The sequence below is a fragment of the Solanum verrucosum genome, unplaced genomic scaffold (assembly GCF_900185275.1).
Source record: "Solanum verrucosum unplaced genomic scaffold, falcon-dt-bn FXZP01000205.1, whole genome shotgun sequence".
NCBI classification, from domain to species: Eukaryota; Viridiplantae; Streptophyta; class Magnoliopsida; order Solanales; family Solanaceae; genus Solanum; species Solanum verrucosum.
In genome coordinates this window covers 2,183,471-2,202,997 of record NW_026019950.1, presented here as the reverse complement: position 1 = coordinate 2,202,997, position 19,527 = coordinate 2,183,471, and the positions used below count along the sequence as shown (strand labels likewise).

The 19,527-nt window shown below is 27.5% G+C and overlaps 1 protein-coding gene across 1 annotated transcript; it reads left to right on the top strand.

The window, feature by feature from the left end:
• The first annotated feature begins 6,254 nt into the window (after positions 1-6,254).
• LOC125813673 (bidirectional sugar transporter N3-like) lies at positions 6,255-8,346 on the top strand. The gene is made up of 6 exons (XM_049493119.1): positions 6,255-6,489; positions 6,716-6,752; positions 6,860-7,070; positions 7,154-7,315; positions 7,412-7,531; positions 7,813-8,346. Exons 1-6 carry the CDS (start codon positions 6,444-6,446, stop codon positions 8,128-8,130), a joined length of 894 nt encoding a protein of 297 aa, XP_049349076.1. The 5' UTR covers positions 6,255-6,443; the 3' UTR covers positions 8,131-8,346.
• The last annotated feature ends 11,181 nt before the right edge of the window (positions 8,347-19,527 follow it).

Here is a 19,527-nt window from a genome sequence, read left to right as displayed (position 1 = left end):
AGGAGTAGTTAATTAGTACAATTTCATTTGTGTATTTGGCATTAATTCCTTTGTTTTGACTTTTCATAATAGTACTCAGCTGTTATTATTTGTATGTAAACAAGTTATTTCTATTTTATGTAAGTTTTTCTTGGCATATTTTCCTATAGAACTATTCATGAAGGAATAAAATGGTTACCATTAAATTAAAGTACTACTATGTTTGAAGTATATTGGTTTTATAACTTATATGCACGTCGGCAATTTTTAAACGAAACATATTTATTCATTACACATTTATTCAAGCGTTCGATTATTTTGAGTTTCTTCTTAAACATAGAGAGCATCTAGTTATTATTCAACAACAAACCACGATATTTAAATCTGTGTAATGAAATTTTCTTTCTTTAAATTTGGGATCAAAACTGTAGCCATCTTATATTAAGGGGTATCAAATGACATTTTCATTCAAAAATTACATTGTTTAGCTATATCTATGAAAACAAATTAACCGTTCTGACAAGTAATTACTTGTCTTTATAAATGTTTTTTGGCACCATTAATTAATTCATTAAAAAGTATAAATCTGATTTAACACTTTCGCCAACTATTTAATCAACCAAAAGAAATAAAAAAGAAGAAAGACAAATTGGGATAGACTATTGATTTATTTTTATTTTTAAAAAAAAATGCACTACTTCAAGTCATCAATATTCAAGATTAATGAGTTTAACTGGGGAAGGTGGTTTAATTTTCTTTTTCCATATAAAAAGAAAAGGAAACTTTGCGAAAATATAAGTTTAAATTGAGGTTATTTTGGTCGAAGTATGCTCAATAAGTATTACGATCAACTTTTGCATTAAAAAGGAAAAAAATTTGATATAAACATGTCAAGGAAAATATATGAGACATAATTTAGTAAAATGAGCCGTATTAAGACATAACTTATAAGTAAATAATATTTTTTTCTCTAAAAATTGAGTGTTTAGTCTCACATTTAATTATTAGTAATATATGTTGTCATTAATTTCATAATTTTTCTGTAGTATGTATTTTGAATTCTCTCCCAGTCTCCCTCTTTTAGGTAAATATGAAACATTTTGTTAAAAAAAAATGAAAATTTTTGTTCAGTATTATTTCTAGAGAAAAAAAGCATACATGAAAAGTTCTTAGGTAGTACTTTCTCTGTCCCATATATATTAGTTGATCATTATATTAAAAATACAGTAGTTGTCTCATAGTATTAGTTGATCACCTTACAAAATAAAAAAAATATTAATTGATTTTTCCCATATACAATTAATTCTTTTTGAAAGTATTCACACTTGTTTGTAAAGTTCCAAAGAAGTTTTAAGGGTGAATTGGTAAAACTATCCATTTATTTATGATTTCTTAATATGCGTGTAAAAAAAGAAAATGATCAACTATGAAAAATAAGGTAAGTGCTAAATGACCAGAAAATTTGGCTAGAAAATTAAAAAAAATTGTAATATTTTTTTTATTTTAAAATAAACCGATGTTTTTTCCATTTTTTAGTTAAAAGGTATTAAGGTTAAAAGGGTAAAAATGTTTTAAAAGGTAAAATAACATAGATAAAATATCATTCTGGCCAAAAAGATTTTTCCGAAAAATAAATAAAAACAAAAAACTAAAGGAGCTGTTTATTTTAATTATGACTTTTTAATTATAAGTAATCTTTAACCGATATGAATAATTGTGAAATGGTTGGAATTCCTCCCATGATAAGACATCTCAAGTTTAAGCTAAAATCTTGTTGGAAGCATAATTCAGACTTCATACAGGTATTGGACACGGTATGAAATGCCAACAATATACTTCTTCTGTCGTTAATTACTTGTCCACTTTTGAATTGACACACGTATTAAGAAAACAATAATTGACATAGTGACTTTACCATTTTACCCCTATTAATTATGAAGTGGGTGAGTCAAAAATTTAAGCTTTTCAAAAAGTTTTACCTTTTTCAAAGTAATTAATTGAGGGTATAATAGGTAAAAAAAAATTCATTTCTTGATTTGTCAAAATGGATAAATAATTAAAGACATTTAAAAAAGTAAAAATGGACAAGTAATTAGGGATAGGGAGTATAAATAAAAGTGGATCCCTATAAAAGTAGTCAAAATTAAAATATAGATTTACAGACTACACAATTTATTGAGTATTTAGCAGTCAAAGATTCAGCCTTTTCCAAAATAAAACTGAGCGCTAGTTAAGTTATCTTTTCAAATCATAAAGGGAGCCATCAATTTTTTTAATTAGTTACGTACCATTTTTCCCATTTAGTTGATTAATTAATCTCAATATGTGGGGATGATAATTACTTAACATATGAATTATTTTTTCTAAAAGCTACTACTATGTAAACTTTTTGGCCCTTTTCCGACATCGGTGGAACCGATGATTAATTGTGTAATAATGAGGTCCTTTCTTTGAGACTTTTAGAAAAAAAATATCTTTAATTGTAGTCCTCTCTTTATTAATTTAATACTTATAATTAAAGAAGCATATTCTTTAGTCTTTACAAGCAAATACTAAACGTAGAAGAAAAATTAAATATTATTTCCAGATCTTCAAATTCCTTTTCAAACTTATATGTTGACTCATTTGTGGCTTTGTGTCGTCTTACATAAAGGTGAACTTGAGGAGTCAAGTTATGAGGAAAGTTATAACTGACTAATCCAACAAATACTATATGTTATTTTATCAATTTCAATTTATATGATGCATTTTGAGCATATTCAGCTCAAACTTAAGGCAATGGACAGACTAACATTATACTCACTTTGGATGCATATATCCTTATCACCTTTACAACGTACTGCATAATCAAATTAAGTTTATTTTATTTAGGAAAAAAATTTAAACTTGTCCTTTAACTTTGCAAAATTATTCATCCATATGAAGTTTATTTAAAAGAGTCTCGTTGTTAATGTTCAAACGTACGTAGTACTACGTGCCATGTGTTGAATTTGTATCCTAAATTTATAACATTTGGTCATGTTACGATAATTAAATTTCTAACAAATTTTTGATAAAGAATTAAATCGTTAGTTGTGGCTCACGATTAAACTATAAGGTGCTAACTAATATATTTACCCAACTTTCTTCATCTTGTTTAATTCTTGATGCATACCTTATTTTCATCACGTTGGCTACAGTATAATTAGGGGTGTTTAAAGGATAAGTTGTAGTATTAGTTTTAGGTTAATAAATGGGTGAACTAATGTTACTTGAGTTGAAATATCAAAATGGGCCAAATAATGAATTATAGTCAACCGCTCAAGTTTACTTTTACTTGTTTATTATTTTAAAAATAAATTTTTATTTTTATTTATCACTTTTAACATATCAAGAAAAGACAATTATTTTTTTCCTATTTTACCCTCATTGCTAATTACTTATTCCTCAAATCATTGTCCAAAACCTAAAAATTGTACATATTAACCTTTGTTTCTTAAGGAACGTACAAAGTCCGAAATGAACAAATAAAAGTGAACAGGGAGAGGGAGAGGAGAGTATAACTTATCAAGCAAGTAATAAGTAAAACTATGCATACAACTATAACCAAGTCAATACTTTCATGGGGTCTGTAATAGGCTGGGGTGTAGATACACTCATGTCATAGTGTCCAATTGTACACCCTTCGTCGGAAAATTATATCATATATACAAGTAAAATGATAAATAAATTAAAGTGGTTAAATAACATATCTGGACACCCTTGCCACAACAATATGATATAACCCAGTGGTTTCAGGCGCCTTTAAATATCAAAGACACACAAACTTTAAGTGTCCGTGTGTTTGAACCTCACTATAGTAACAACTCTTTTTTTCACTTTTAAAGAAGAACAATCCCACTTTAGCACATGAACACTCTTCATAAAATTTCTGGCTCTGTCACTAAACTAATAGGTACAACTATATATAAATTAGTAGATATAATTATTCATCATAACTCATAAGAAGAACGAGAAATCACACGGTGTTTATCAGTAAATTACTTAGGTCTGTTAAGCATATTATTTTTAACCATATTTGACTCATGCATTTTTAATTTGAATTACCCGACATACATCCAATCAGAGAGCTAGAAATTGGTCACGATTTTAAAATGACAAATAACTTCCCGTTAAAAGTTAAATAAGCTTTAAGCACTAGAAAATGGGTATATATTTTGAAAGATTATAAACCTTTTTAGTTTTTGTTTTCCCATGTGCCATAGAAAAAAGTTGTGTTAGGAACCAGAAATGTGTTGAGAATATAAGTAAATAATATAAGTGTGCTCTATGAAAAAAAAATCAGGTCTGCACGTGAAGGGGCGTGTTGAGAATATCATTAACTAATAAAAGTGTGTTTTCTCTAACAGCTTAAGCTTTTAGATGAGATGATAACACACTTCAACATGGTATCAGAACAGACAGAGCTCATGCGATCGAATCTCACCGCCACCCAAACTAAAAAGAATTTCCACATTCTTGGCCCCCGCACGTGAAGGAGCGTGTTGAGAACATCATTAACTAAAAAAGTGTGTTCTCTCTTCGACGAAAAATGATACTATTCAGCTTGTTGCGTTAACTTATTCATATTTTGAATTGTGAAAATTCTGACTCCGCCACTGAAAGGGCCAATTTTAACACGAGTAGAGAAATCAAAGACGACTTCCACTCAACTAGAAGAAATGAAATGCACCATTGGTTCTCCATCTTTCAATTGTTTAATCACTATAATATCTTTTTCATTGTATTATTATACGACAAAGATTAAAGCAAGAACGTTCAAAGTGGTACCAAATGCCCTTTATGGTTCATCCAAGGAAAAGGAAGTTATAAAGTAAGAGAAGAAGTTTATACGAAACATCTGGGGTTCAATCATTGGGAAACGATTTAAAATCACGAGCATATTTTTAAAAATACGTGTGGTTGTTGAATTTGGGAGAACAGTAAAGAAATTAAAAATATGTTAGTATTTTAATAACTTTTGTATAACAGATTTAAAGTACCTACCAACAAAAGTTATCAAGCATAACAATTTTTATTTTCATCCTATGTTCGGAATTCACATTGGAGCCCTGACTAAATTCGGATCACACATTGCAGGGCCGATTAGGGGTGACGCTCCCAACAGGATTTTCTTCATACCAAGGACTCAAAACCTGATACTTCTGGTTAAAAATAAAGTAATTTCATCACTGCACCACAACCCATGTCGTTGGTCAAGCATAACAAAATTAATAAACTCTAATTTTGAACTTCTGTTGATTCGAATCATTTTATTTTTTTTTGGTGGGGTGGGGGAGTTCAACGTAATATGAACCTTTCCATGCATAGGAAAACATATTATACATGTAAGGTGTCAAATATATATAGCTTAAAAGTATAATTAACCCGCATTAGTGTTCATTTATTTTATGATATTCATTGACAGATGTTTTGAGCAGAGTGTAATTAAGCTCATCTAAAGTTTGGGCCAATAAAGTTGTGTTGCTTGCATGTATATAGTTCAATTTGACTGATAAAAAATCTTATCAAAACATTATAAATTAACTTCTTTTGAGTTTGATTTACTTGAAATAATTATGATAAATAAAGAAAATGTTATTATTCTACCATTAATTTGGTTTCATTCCTAAACAAAATTTGTAGAAAAAAGAAACCCAATAATGAAAAGAACTTTTTGGACAGCTTGAGTTAATGATCTATATTGTATAATTCAATTGATCCAAACCAATACTGGGCAGGATATAACCTAATCAATTTATCGACTCAACTAAATATAATCGTAACCCGTTGATTTGGCATCTGATGTATATGAAAAACAAGTCCTCAACATTTCCGAATAATAAGAAACTAAGTAATTGAACGCATTTATTTTATTTTACACTCCATATAGATCGATATCGATAAATAAAATTACAATCCACTAATAAAGCAAAGTATAACCTGATTTCCTTGGGCATGCAATTGCAGAGCAAATTGATTTCCTCAACGGACTATAATTGATAGCACAAACTCTATTATTGATGCCAAATGGCTGACAATAATTGGTCCCCCCATCATTTCTTGATTGTTTTAGCTGATTATTAGGAGTTTAATTTATATAAAAATACATTAAAATAAAATAATTAAAGCATGATCAATTGTAAGCCCTAGGGACATTGAAGATTGGGCAATGACATAATAAAAGAGCATATGTCCTGGGACCTTTGGATTTGTTTAGATATTTGGCATTGCACTTCTCATTCAAAGTGCTTTTTTGCATTTATAATATTATAAAATATTTGTCCAAATAAAATATACTATACTATCACTACAACTTTGCCTATATAAATATGTCAAAGTAGCTCTCTTTTATTTCATTGTCAAGTAGAATTTGCAACTCTTAGCTCTTCTTTGTGGGTGAGCTAAAGATTTGGAATTTCTTACTATAGAAACATAAAATAGAAATGTCTGGCATTTCTGGTCATTGGGCTTTTGCTTTTGGTGTCCTTGGTAAATACATTTTTCCTCCTTCCAATATAAAAAAAATACTCTATCTATATTTTACATGTACATGTTATTTGTGATTGTAATATATAGTCATTACATCATACTAGCTAGTGTATCCTTAATAATTTACCTAACATATATTTGTTTAACTATTTCACGATAGAAAATCTATTTGAAGTTCTGAAGTTTAAACTCTTGATATTTTATTTTTTTTATTGGCGATTTGCAGGTAACATAGTCTCGTTCATTGTATTTCTTTCTCCACTGTAAGTCTCCATTTGCTTATATATAATTTTAAAAATATAAGGAATAAAACCTTCTTTTTTTCCTGCATATTATATATATCTAACACACTCTATTTTCACATTTTCAGACCTACATTTTATAAAATTTACAAGAAGAAATCAACAGATGGGTACCAATCAATTCCATATGTGGTTGCTCTTTTTAGTTCCATGCTTTGGATATACTATGCATTTTTGAAGACGAACACAACACTTCTTATCACTATTAACTCATTTGGTGTCTTCATTGAAACTATCTACGTTGGTTTCTACCTTTCCTACGCACCAAAAAAATCCAGGGTAATTAAGTTTTTACATCAAATTAATACAAAAGACGAGTTTTTGTTATGTTTAATATTTATAATTTAATTTAATGCATGCAGGTTCAAACTATAAAGATGCTCCTATTATTTGTTGTGGGTGGATTTGGTGCAATAGTTTTGGTTACTGAATTTCTATTCAAAGGAGCCGTTCGTGGGCAAGTTGTTGGATGGATTTGCCTTATTTTCTCCTTATGTGTATTTGTTGCTCCCTTAGGCATTGTGGTAATTAAGCTTTTATATATGTGCAATTTATTTATTGATTTCCCCTGTTTTTCCATCCATTATAAAATACTAATATATAGTTCTCATTTTATGCAGAGACAAGTTATTAAAACAAAGAGCGTCGAATATATGCCATTACTTCTATCGATTTTTCTCACATTAAGTGCTGTTGTGTGGTTCTTCTATGGTCTTCTACTAAAAGACATTAACATTGCCGTAAGTTCTATTTTCAAGCATCTAATTATACTTGTATTAAATTGATTTCTCAGATGACCACTCAATTAATAGTATCTCAGAAATAACGTCACTATATATATATATATATATATATATATATATATATATATATATGTTGACCACTCAAAAAAAAAGTGTCTTTATGAGATAATAACTATTAGTTGTGTGAGTGATTATCTGAGAAATCAACATATATATGTGACATAAAATATGTTGAATCTTATAGACTCATCCACCTTAAATTAAATTTGTCATTGTAGATTCCAAATGTATTGGGATTCATCCTAGGAATACTTCAAATGGTGCTCTATGTTATATACAACAAAAAAGAGAAGGCTATCCTAAAGGAGCAAAAACTTCCAGAAAAGCTACAAAACCACATGATAATTTCCATTGATGAGAAAAATAAGAATTTTCCAGAACTCACAGAGGAACAAATTATTGACATAGTGAAGCTTGGTTCTCTAATTTCCTCTGGAAAAATTCACATTGCGTCGTGTCTGCACGACGCAGTGTGTGCATCAGCTAAAATAGAGAATACGCCCAATAATCTGCATACTGTGGAAGCCAAAAATTAATTCCTTTTGATTTTCTCTTTGTTAATTCCTAATTAATGGCTAATTATGTATGTGTTTGTACACAAGTTTATTCTTAGCTCATAGTTTCGTGTTATATAGAAGTAATGACTTAGCTTTCTTGGTCATGTACTCAAAAAGGAAAAATTGTTGTCTTCATGCATAAAACGGCTTTTCCGTAATTGATTTCTTGTGGTGGCAGTAAAATAATTTCTTATTTCACTCTGTTAACACAAATATTTAACGAACTTAAAAATCAGAACCGAAATCACACAAAGACAACAACAATTTTTAAGAGCTAATAGAAGTGTTTCACAATATAAGTACAATAATTTTCTTATATTCTACAAATGAGAGAGAAATGACTTTTCATTTTCGCTTCATTTAGTCTTATATTTCTCAATTCACATTACACACACAAAGCCCAATTCACACCTTACACAAAGCCCAATAAATACTTATGCAAAAATATTTATTTAAAATGACAGAATGTCAATATTTTCAAAAATAATTTGTATTCACATTTTATTATTTATATTTCCTTTTATTAATCAAAAGAGTCCACAATTGGATCAAATTCTAACCAATAACAGATTAAAAATAAAAAACAAATACAAAACTATCCATTAATATCTTCCCACATCTTAGACATTTCCCACCTTTCACGTTTCTCAAATAAAGTTTTTATTTTCCCCCAATTTTCACGTTCTAAGATTCTCTTTCTTCAAGTTTTTTGCTCACATTGAAACACAAGGTATTCAAAGCTCGATTCTTCAACAAAATCGATGGATTAATCCAAGGGATTAATCGGTTGGTAAACAAAATCTAGAGATTTATTCAAGAAATTTTGAATTTGGTAAAGGTAATATCAATTAGTTATTTAGGTTTCTTTTTATTTGTTTTCAATATCACCGTCTATGATTTTATTTAGAATTGTACATATTACGAATTTTCAGTTTTTTTTTTTATTCAAATTTGTTTACATATTCATCTAATATCTATGTATTTCAGATTTTTAGTCGTTTAAACAATTTTTTTCGAATTTTTTCTAATTTCGTTTTAATATTTCAGAAATTCCTCCAAGACGTGATTACTAGCATATGAATGGTGGTCAGAATCTCTTCATGGTATTGGCACTAATGGATCTGGGATCAATTTCAATTGCCTCATTAAAGGTGCCACAAGTTTCCCCCAAGTTATTCTTACTGCAGTTGCTTTCAATAGAACTTTGTGGCATTGGATTGAATCGGCTATTGCAGTTGAAGCAAAGGCTATGTACAATACGAGATTCATTTCAATATGGATGTTAAATTGTATGTCAAATTGATCTGTAGTTCTTGAAGAATGATATTTGTATTCATTTATTTTTTTCACAACGTAATGTATTTTTTTCATAATTTTATATCCTTTTCTAAATTGTATTAATTCCAATATGTATGATATGTGTATTTGTATTCATTATGATTTTCATGTTTGGGTTTGTATAATGACATTTGTATTTCTTTATTAGTTTGTATTCATTCTAATAAGTATGCCAAATGGAATACAAATTATTAAAATTTCGTTGACAAACAACTTTGGAAGAAGAATTCCCAACTCGAATTTCGATATAATCGGTGATCTCCAAAACTGAAACTTTCTTTTTTTATTATGTTTTCATCATAATTGTATACCAACAACTTTTGCATTTTATGTACTCACTTTACCATTCAAATTAAAACTTAAAACTGATATTTTACTTTCATAGTGAAAACTAAAAATTGTATCCGAGTGATCAAAAATGTATTACATAACTGCCAAATATATTTTTCTTTTATTTATTACAAAAATGTTACTGATTGTATCCCAATATAATCTAATCATTACATATAAATACGAATTAAGAAAGGATACAAACTTATTTGTATTCATTTTGCGTTTGAAATACAAAATGATATTGAAATACATAATTATTTTGGGAATACAAACTGAGCTAAAAAAATAGTTACTACAATTCTAAAGTGATATACTCATAAAATAACAAAATTGGATATTGTAATATAAATACAATTTTTTTTAATACAACTTATTCTATGTTTTTCCAAAATAATATTTTCAGTGAAATAATAATAATAGAACAAACAGGAATATAAATACATTTTAGTTTGAATACAACTTAATTGTATCCAGCAATCACTACAGGCCAACAAAAATATGTATACAACCACTAATTAGTTGATGTTTTTTACTCCATAGTTGTACGCTGTCCAGAATTGTTATATTTGTATCCCTATATTACAGAACATCTGTAAAAAGCTATAAATCCCAATACATACAAAGATTTCACCGATTTATCAGGAAAAAAAAACAACAATTATACTCTACATATGCGAATATCTTATCCAAACAAGAAACAGAATCGAAAAAAAATACCTGATTGTTTTTCGATTGTTCACTGGATGCGACAAATTTATAGTCCTCAATTTTGAAAAAATTTGTTTAAAAAAATATGTTGTATTCAACTTGAAGAATCTTTGAAAGTTATAAGATGAATGATTCGGAAGACAAACTAAATTATTTTAAAAAATTAAAAATTGATGTTCTTAAGAAAAAAAAAGCCTCGACGGGAAGAAGGAGATTTATAATTTTTTTCAAAAGGTAACTAATTTGTATTTAAAACCTTTTTTACCTTTTTTGAATTTTTTTCGTTCCATTATTTTCTCTTTTGTGTTATTAATTTTTGTATTCTTTCAAATTAATCAAAATAAAATAAATACATAACTAATCCATTAACAAACTAAAATAATGACATTTTAAATAAATAATGAAACTGTTGCTAAGGAGTCCCACTAAAAGATAAAATATTGTTGTTTTGAAAATTTTCCCAAAATTAATATACTACTTCCCCTAGATTATATTATTGATGATGTTGCCTTTGATACACCAAAAAAAAAAAAAACTCAATCGGAACTAAATTGATCAAGAAATCGAGTTCTCACAGTTGCACAAATCAAAACTTAAAAGTAAAAATTTCAAATACTAGGAATTGAAGTGAGTAAAATAGTCAATTGGAAAGAACTTATCACAAAATTATTACTTCAAATGTAAGTAATATGTTACACATCCTTCACAACAAATTTGGATAGGATCGGCGATTCAATCAAGTATATATTTTTGCATTTGTTTTTATTAAATAAAAAATAAAAAATATTTAAAAAGTCTTACCCACAGCGCACAGGATTTTAGATTTTTCGGCAATAATGATTTTTTGTGTTAGTCTGTAAAAGTTTTATAATTTTTCGATTAGAAAACAAAATTATGTCATTTTGGTGGAAAAGAGTCATAGTTATATGACTGTGAAATTTATCTTTTGTTTATGCAAAATCACCTATCAATATTAAAAATTTATCAATTTACAAAATCAAGATAAAATTAATTTTTTTTTTTTTGTATTACTCTTAAAGAACCTTTTTTTTATATATATAGACATTGTATAGTTTTAATAAGAAATATTTCATTGTTAATCTTAGCGTTGACAAATAAGATACATAAAAAGGGTATATTTAAAAAGATAAATTAATGAAAATATTTTTTTGTATTTGTATTTATTAAAAATAAGTAAAAACAAAAGTAGACAAATATGAGTGGAAGGAGTAACATATGATTTCATCACGTTCTACACGAGGGATAATGTTGCTTCATCAAATTAGAGCACGTGGCCATGCAATTGCGCTTTGTGTCACAATAGTTCATGTTGCATCAATTATTTTTATTCGTCTTATATGATATATTTTTTAATTTTTCAAATAATGTTTTTGTAAAATTAAAAATTACTTGATTAATAATTTTTCTTTATTCTTAATAAAATAATTTATAATCGGATCAAAAAGTGTTTTAAATCACAATATTTTTTAATACCAAATCAGACCATGTCACCTTAATTTATACGGAAAGGGTACAATTTATTACTGAGCTAGCTAAATATCCTTAATTCATACGTTTAGTAAATACCCCTTCAGTCCCTTTTTTTTTTAAAATTTCTTCCGTTTTGTATTATTCGTTTGTATCATTAAAAAAAATCTAAATTACTTGTTAACTTTTCAAATCAAAATAAAAAATATTTCTTATTATGCTTTTAAAATCAATTTTTTTAGTATAAAAGTTGTAAAGGTTCAACTTCCAAAGGATTAAAGAAAAAGGATTGGAGTAAGTTTTTCGAAAATAAAATAAAATAAAAAGATTAAAGAAAAATCACTAAAAATATTTTCTTTATTCATTTTTTTAAAGAAAAGTGTAAAAAAAGATATCTGGATAAGTAATACAAGTGGGTGAGAGAATGTAAAGGTAAGTTTTTCGAAAATAAAATAAAATAACATAGGTTTTCCTAAGCCCTAATCCATCGGTGCCCCTTAAAGTTGACACGAAATTTTATTTAGACACCTTAATCGGATGATATTCATTTTAGACACCTTATGTTAGCTCTTATTGTGTCATTTTGACATTTTTTGCTAACATGGCTTAGTAAATGTAATACATTCATTGACCGCGCGTGAAAACCTATTTAGTCAAGTTTTAAATTTTTTTTCTCTTCTTTCCTTTTTATTTTTGGCCACCATTTTTGCAAGCTTAAACATCCAACTATGGTTAATAAATATAGTTACAATAAGATGATGAAAAATAATTTAAAAATTTAAGAATAGACCCATTTCGAGATTTAAGTATTAAATTATTCATGGACCGTGTGTGCCCAGATGTTAAAGGGATTTGGACCAAATAAAACAGGGGAGGAACGGGGGCGTCTGCAAGTGGATAGGTATTTGGAGAAGGCAGTGTGGGGTGGGGCGGGGCGAGGGGACACGGGGTATATTTTTCTGCAAAAGGGTAGTGGGGATGAGCGCGCGGGGGGGGGGGGGGGAATTTTATTTTATTTAAGAATTGCGTTTGACACAAATGACACATCATTTAATTTGTCACTTTACACGTCATTCGCGAGTGTAACACACACCTCATATAATTTTGTTGATTGAAAAAAAAAAGTATCAAAATGACACAACAGAACTCTACATGAGATGTCTAGAATGAGCATCGCCAGTTGGGGTGTTTAAGTGAAAATTCGTACCAACTTTAAAGGGTTATCGATGAGTTAGGCCTTTTTCTAATGAGTAATTTTTTTTATAAGAATCTCCTCATTATTGTTCATTTATTAGTGGAAAAAGGGTCTGATATACCCCTCAACTTTGTCATTTAGAGCTGATATACCCCTCGTTATGAAAGTGGCTCATATATACCCCTACTTATATACAAATGGCTCACATATACCCTTTTCCTCTATGAAAAAAATTAATTTCAGGTTAATTTTTTATTATTTTAAAAATATATATATAATCCCATATAAGTATATTTAATCCTCCTCAAACATATATATATTTTTTTAACTTTTTTTTGTTTCAATGACTAATTTAGATTTATTATTTTGATGATCAAATTTATTTATGTTTCACTAATATTCTTGTAAAACTTATTATAGATGACCAAATTTTTTTCTTCAAATACAAAAATTAAATTACAATATAGACAAAAAAAAATGTAATTTTAAACTATAATATAGCCACAAAAAAATAGTTTTAAATTTTTTTCTTTACACTAAGGAATAAAAGAAAAAAATAAAATAAGAAAAAGAAACTCAAATAATTATAATAAAAGAAGTCAAAAAATAATTTATGTATAAAAAAAATTAAAATATACCTTGAACTTTGCTAGAAGAATCATATATACCCCTAAATAATTTTTAAGAAAATTAAAAGTCAAAAATATAAATTTAAAACTAAAATTTTCACTTCTGTTAAATGAAGGGTATATGTGAGCTCATTTTGTAACGGTAGGGGTATATGTGAGCCGTTTGTATAACGATAAGGGTATATATGAGTCACTTTCATAATGAGGGGCATATCAGTTCCAAATGGCAAAGTTGAGGATATATCAGGCCCTTTTCTCTTTATTTTAATATAAATAATTTATATTCATGTCGCCTCAGCTTTCTGTTGGTGTGAAATCGTGCAAAATAGAAAATAGGATTAAAAGACATCTAAAATGAATAATAAAATAAAATTTCATATGAGCAACAATAATGTATTTAAAAGTCATGCAAAAAGAGTGTCTTGGACGTAAATGGCTGTCCCATACATATGCTTTTCTTTCCATGCTCCACACCGACCATTAAAGCACCAATAATTTTAAAAAATTATGATCTTCATACCTGGATCAGTTTTTTTAATCTTGACTAATTAGTGTTCGGATTAATTTTCATGAGTTTAGACTAATTTCACGAAATGCATGTCACCTCCTACCAACAATAGGTTTCAGGTAATTCTGTCCATCAAGATTAGGACATATGAAAAGAATCACCTAATATTTTTTGTATCCGTTGAATTTTGAATTTGAGACCTCAAGATTTTTAACTATTTCATTGACTATTAGGTCACATTTCCTGGATGCAAAAGCATCAATACCCCTATTTTGGGAAAATTACATAAATGGGCCATAAAATTCAATGTAATTACAAGTTCATACCCAAATCAAAAGTAATTCCTGAAATACTCATTCTCTCATAAATAATTATAGTTCATACCCCACATTCATTAAGGGTGAAAGTTTTTGCTTAACTGATGCTAAATCAGTATCATATATTGTATTAGTATCATTAAGGTTGATAATTTCGCTTAACTGATACTAAATCAGTATATATATATATATATATATATATATACTATAAGAGTATATATGTATGTTGTTGTGGTATCATTAAGTTTTCTTATTCAGAAATTACTTATTAGTCAAAGATACTATAAAAGTATATATGTATATTGTTGTGGTATCATTAAGGTTTCTTATTTAGAAATTACTCATTAGTCAATGATACTATAAGAGTATATATATATATATATATATATATTATGGTATCATTAAGGTTTCTTGTTAAGAAATTACTCATTAGTTAATGATACTACAAGAGTATATATATACTCTTATAATATCATTGGCTAATGAGTAATTTCTTAACAAGAAATCTTAATGATACCAATGCAGTATATATATACTGATTTAGTATCAATTTAGCGAAATTATCAGCCTTAATGATACCAATATAGTATATATGATACTGATTTAGTATCCGTTAACTGAAATTAGTAGAGGGGTATATAGTGTAATTATTTAGTGGGGTATAAATTAAAGGGGTATATATTTGTAATTATTTTACTTTTATGGGATATTTGCTTATTCCCCCTAATATTTTTGTAGCCAATGACTCTTTTTCTCTTTCTTTTTTGGTTAAGCCCACGACTCACGAGCCATAATCTCAAAAAAAAGGAAAATAGTTCCCACGTTATCAGTAGATATTATTACGAGTAATATCTGCTAAAATCTCCTCTCTTTTTAAAAATGTATCATAAGTAAGGGTGTTCACGAAAACCGTAATCAAATCAAAGGAATAAAAATTAATATTATTTAGTTTCATTTAATTTGATTTTGGCTACTTGCCAAATTTTGGATGAGTTATTAAAATCTTCTAGGTAGCATTTGGTTTAAAATTTTAAAAATCGTCATAATTTGATCTAATTTAGTTTGATTTTGATTAAAAATTGAACCAAACCCACTATATTAATACATATTTAAAAAATATAATTACAAAGCATACAAATATCTATATATATGCATATTAATCTAATTTTACACTTTTGGTTCGTAATTTAGGTATTTCCCTTTATAATAATCCAATTCTTTACCTTCACTTTTTAGTCTGATTTGTAATTTTTAATTTGATAATGTCAAGAATTTATTTCATGATGTTCAAAATAACTTAATTATAGGTCCTTTAATTAATGATCATTGTATATCACAACTATATATTAAATATTTTGCACAAAAATAATTTAAATTATGAAATTTTATTCTATTTCTTAGAAAATACTAAATTCTTGAAACACATAATTTTCTTGGAAGAATCTCCATATGTTACTTGATTATACACACGAAACACACACACACATCTATATGCATATATGTATGTATGTGTATATATATTCTCAATAATTAATTTGATATTGTTATGTTGGAAAATAATCAATCTAATATGTGTTTGGAGGTATATTGTTATATATTATAGGCTTAAGTCATCGGCGGCTCCTTAAAGTTGTTCGTATAATTCACTTAGACACCTTAACTAGGACTTGTACCTATTGAACGCCTAAATAGTTCAAAATATGTGTCTATTAAACACAAAATGATGATATGACAAAATAAGTGTATATCACTACTACTAAACATGTGAATAGAGTCTAATTTTATTTTTTATTTATTTTTTGATAAGTTAGTACCTATTTTTTAACAGTTGACATGCACTAACTAAATAATTAAAAAAATAATATTAGTTTCATATTAATCTCTTGTAAAATAAAAACAACCCCCCACCACACCCCACACCCACACCCATACGGCCATACCCATGCACTAGTGGTCATCTTCTTCAACCCATCATTCTAAAAAAATTAAATTCCTAGCCTTTTATTTCGTTCTTTTTTTTTCTTCATGTTTTGTAAAAAAATTCTGAATTTGCTAATTTAATATGCGAGAAGAATTTTTTTTTGAACATTGAAGTTAAAAATTGATCAATATTCGTCCGTCTTTATTTTCCATCACTCTGATTGAACAAACATCACCACTCATTAAACTTATTAAAGATGATATTAAAAAACTCAACATACTTTCGATTTTTCTTCGTCGCGGATTTCAAAATAAATTATTAACGTCCATTTATTTTCACAAAAATCTCAAAATGAATAGAGAATAACGGATGATATGAGAATGAATTTGAGCCGGAAATTTTTAATTTTGTTATGTTCGTTATCAATGGAGAAATTGATGGCGTCTGGCAGGGTTCACGGGTAAAGGAAGAAGAAAGGTCAAAGGGCTAGGTGCGGGTGTGGGGTGGGGGGAGATTTTATTTTTTAATCTTTTTGTGATTATTAAATAAAGTCTGGAAAGTTTTTTTCATTTTTTAAAATTGAAAAAATTATATTTTATTGCTAAACTGGGTCCATGTGCCATGTGTCTTAATTTTATATGTGCTTGCTTTAAGACAATGCGTGTGAATTACACGTAGAACATTTTTTTTTAAAGTTTTCATTTCATGTTCAATAGATACATATTCCTTAATATTAGAGTTTATAATAGGTAATAGTCCTAGTTGAGGTGTCTAAGTGAATTATGCTGACAACTTTAAGGGAACGTTGATGACTTAAGCCTATAGTATATTTTAAAAAAACGATGAAAAAAGGAATAAACACAAAAAAATCAATAAAATTGACAAAGACCGAAGCAATAAAAAATCAATTTAATTTAATTTCAATATTTCAAAAAATAACTTAATTAATTTAACTGTTTAACATTACCTTATTAATCTTAACGGTAATTGAATTATCCTAATAAAGTATTGGAGAGAGATAGACATATAGTATAATTATAAATAGAGGAATAAAGAGAGAATCTTTAGTGACATTTATACCAGACAAATGGTGCAGAATGAAATTGCTAGTGCTAAGTTCTGTTTTAAGGTTGGCAATAATCAACATGAAATATGATATAATATATTATTTTATAACCTGAAATGAAAGCTACCCAAGTGTCATTTATAGATTATTTAACCAAACTTTTAAAATTAATTTATTTTTTTAATACTTTTTGAAAGGTATATGTTGTGAGAAGTTATTTGTGTTTGGCCAATATATTTAACAAAATATTTTTAATAAAAAATTAGTATTTAATCAAGCTTTATAAAAGTGTTTCAAGCGTATCCCTTGGTGAAAAATTATTTTTTTAATCTGTTTAAAATAAATACCTTTAACCTCATAAAAATTTAGTCAAACAGACTATTAATAAAGAGAAACAATTTATTGGAACGTAATCACTTAATAAAAACTCTGAATGTTGTTTAATTAAATTTATCAAATTTCACATGTTTGACCTATGAAAAAAACCAAAAGTCCACGTGAGAGGGATTGTTGAGAATACAATTAACTAATAAAAGTGTGATCTTTTTATCAACTTAAATTTTTAAATGAGATAGTCACACAGTTCAACTGGCCGATTAAAGATGAGAAGAATACTAGTGGCTAACTAGCTGGCTATAAGCTAAACCTTTTCAGTGAAGAATCAATTGACAGAATTTGCAAACGAACATTTGGTGACTAATAATTCTTTGAAATAACTAAAAACTTGTGATTGTCAATACCCAATACTGAATAGTAGTCAAATATGGAATATCCCCGTAATAAAGGATCGAATAAACATTGGCACACTAATATACACTTTTTCGAGGTCTAATGGACGAAGAAAAACTTCATTTTAAATTTATATATATCACTACTTAAGTTAGACTCAATTTGACAGGTCGGAGATCCTTCCGGTTTAATTTGTCATGGAGTTTAAGAAAAAAAAGAAAAACTTGTATATTTTGTGGTTTTGAATTAAAGTTACATAGAATATACCAAAATGTTCTTTTAATTTTATGATTTTAAACATGTCATATGAAAAGATAAAATTAAAGAATTGCCCTAAAAAAAAAAGAGACATTCTTATTTAAAATGGACTAAAAAAAAGTATAACAAACGAATAAAAAAATGGTGGGAATACTAGTATTACAACTGAGTCCTAGCTTATCTTTTCCAAACATTCAGGGAGCCACACATTTTTTTTTAATTCTCAATGTCTCTTTTGAATTGATTAATCTCAAAAGGTTGAATTAATTAATTATACAAATTCTTTTGTATCAGAATATACTCCACTGTTCAATTTCATATTAGTTGATCACCTTATTAAATCAAGAATACATAAATTATTTTTTTCCTTCTTAAGCAACGTGCAAAATGAAAAAGTAATCAACTAATTAATATAGGATGGAGGAAATATTAATCATTATGCATAAACAATAATTCTTTCAATTTTAGGGAATATAATGATTGGTCCGACAAGATGTGTGAATTTTGGTGTTTGTAACTTTCATATTCATTGTTAAGACACTATATTTTTATCTCTCCCACAAAATTAACCGAGGAAAAAATCTACTCCATATAATATATGCTGAACTTTGAACTTTCACAAGTGAAATGATCTAATATATTGCTCTACTCCAGATTAAACTTTTAAAATCAATATGGATCTGACAGTAATTGAAAATTCAAATTTGAAAAGGTCTATATAACCAAATTAATAACTCTTAAAAGCAGAGTAATTAAAGTTGCTATGAATTCATTCTAACTTAATAGTTTAGCTTAGATTATGTATATGTATTAAAAAATCATTAATAATAATAATATATTTACGTACAGTAAATCAAATGAATTGTTGTAGAATTTCAAATTTGAA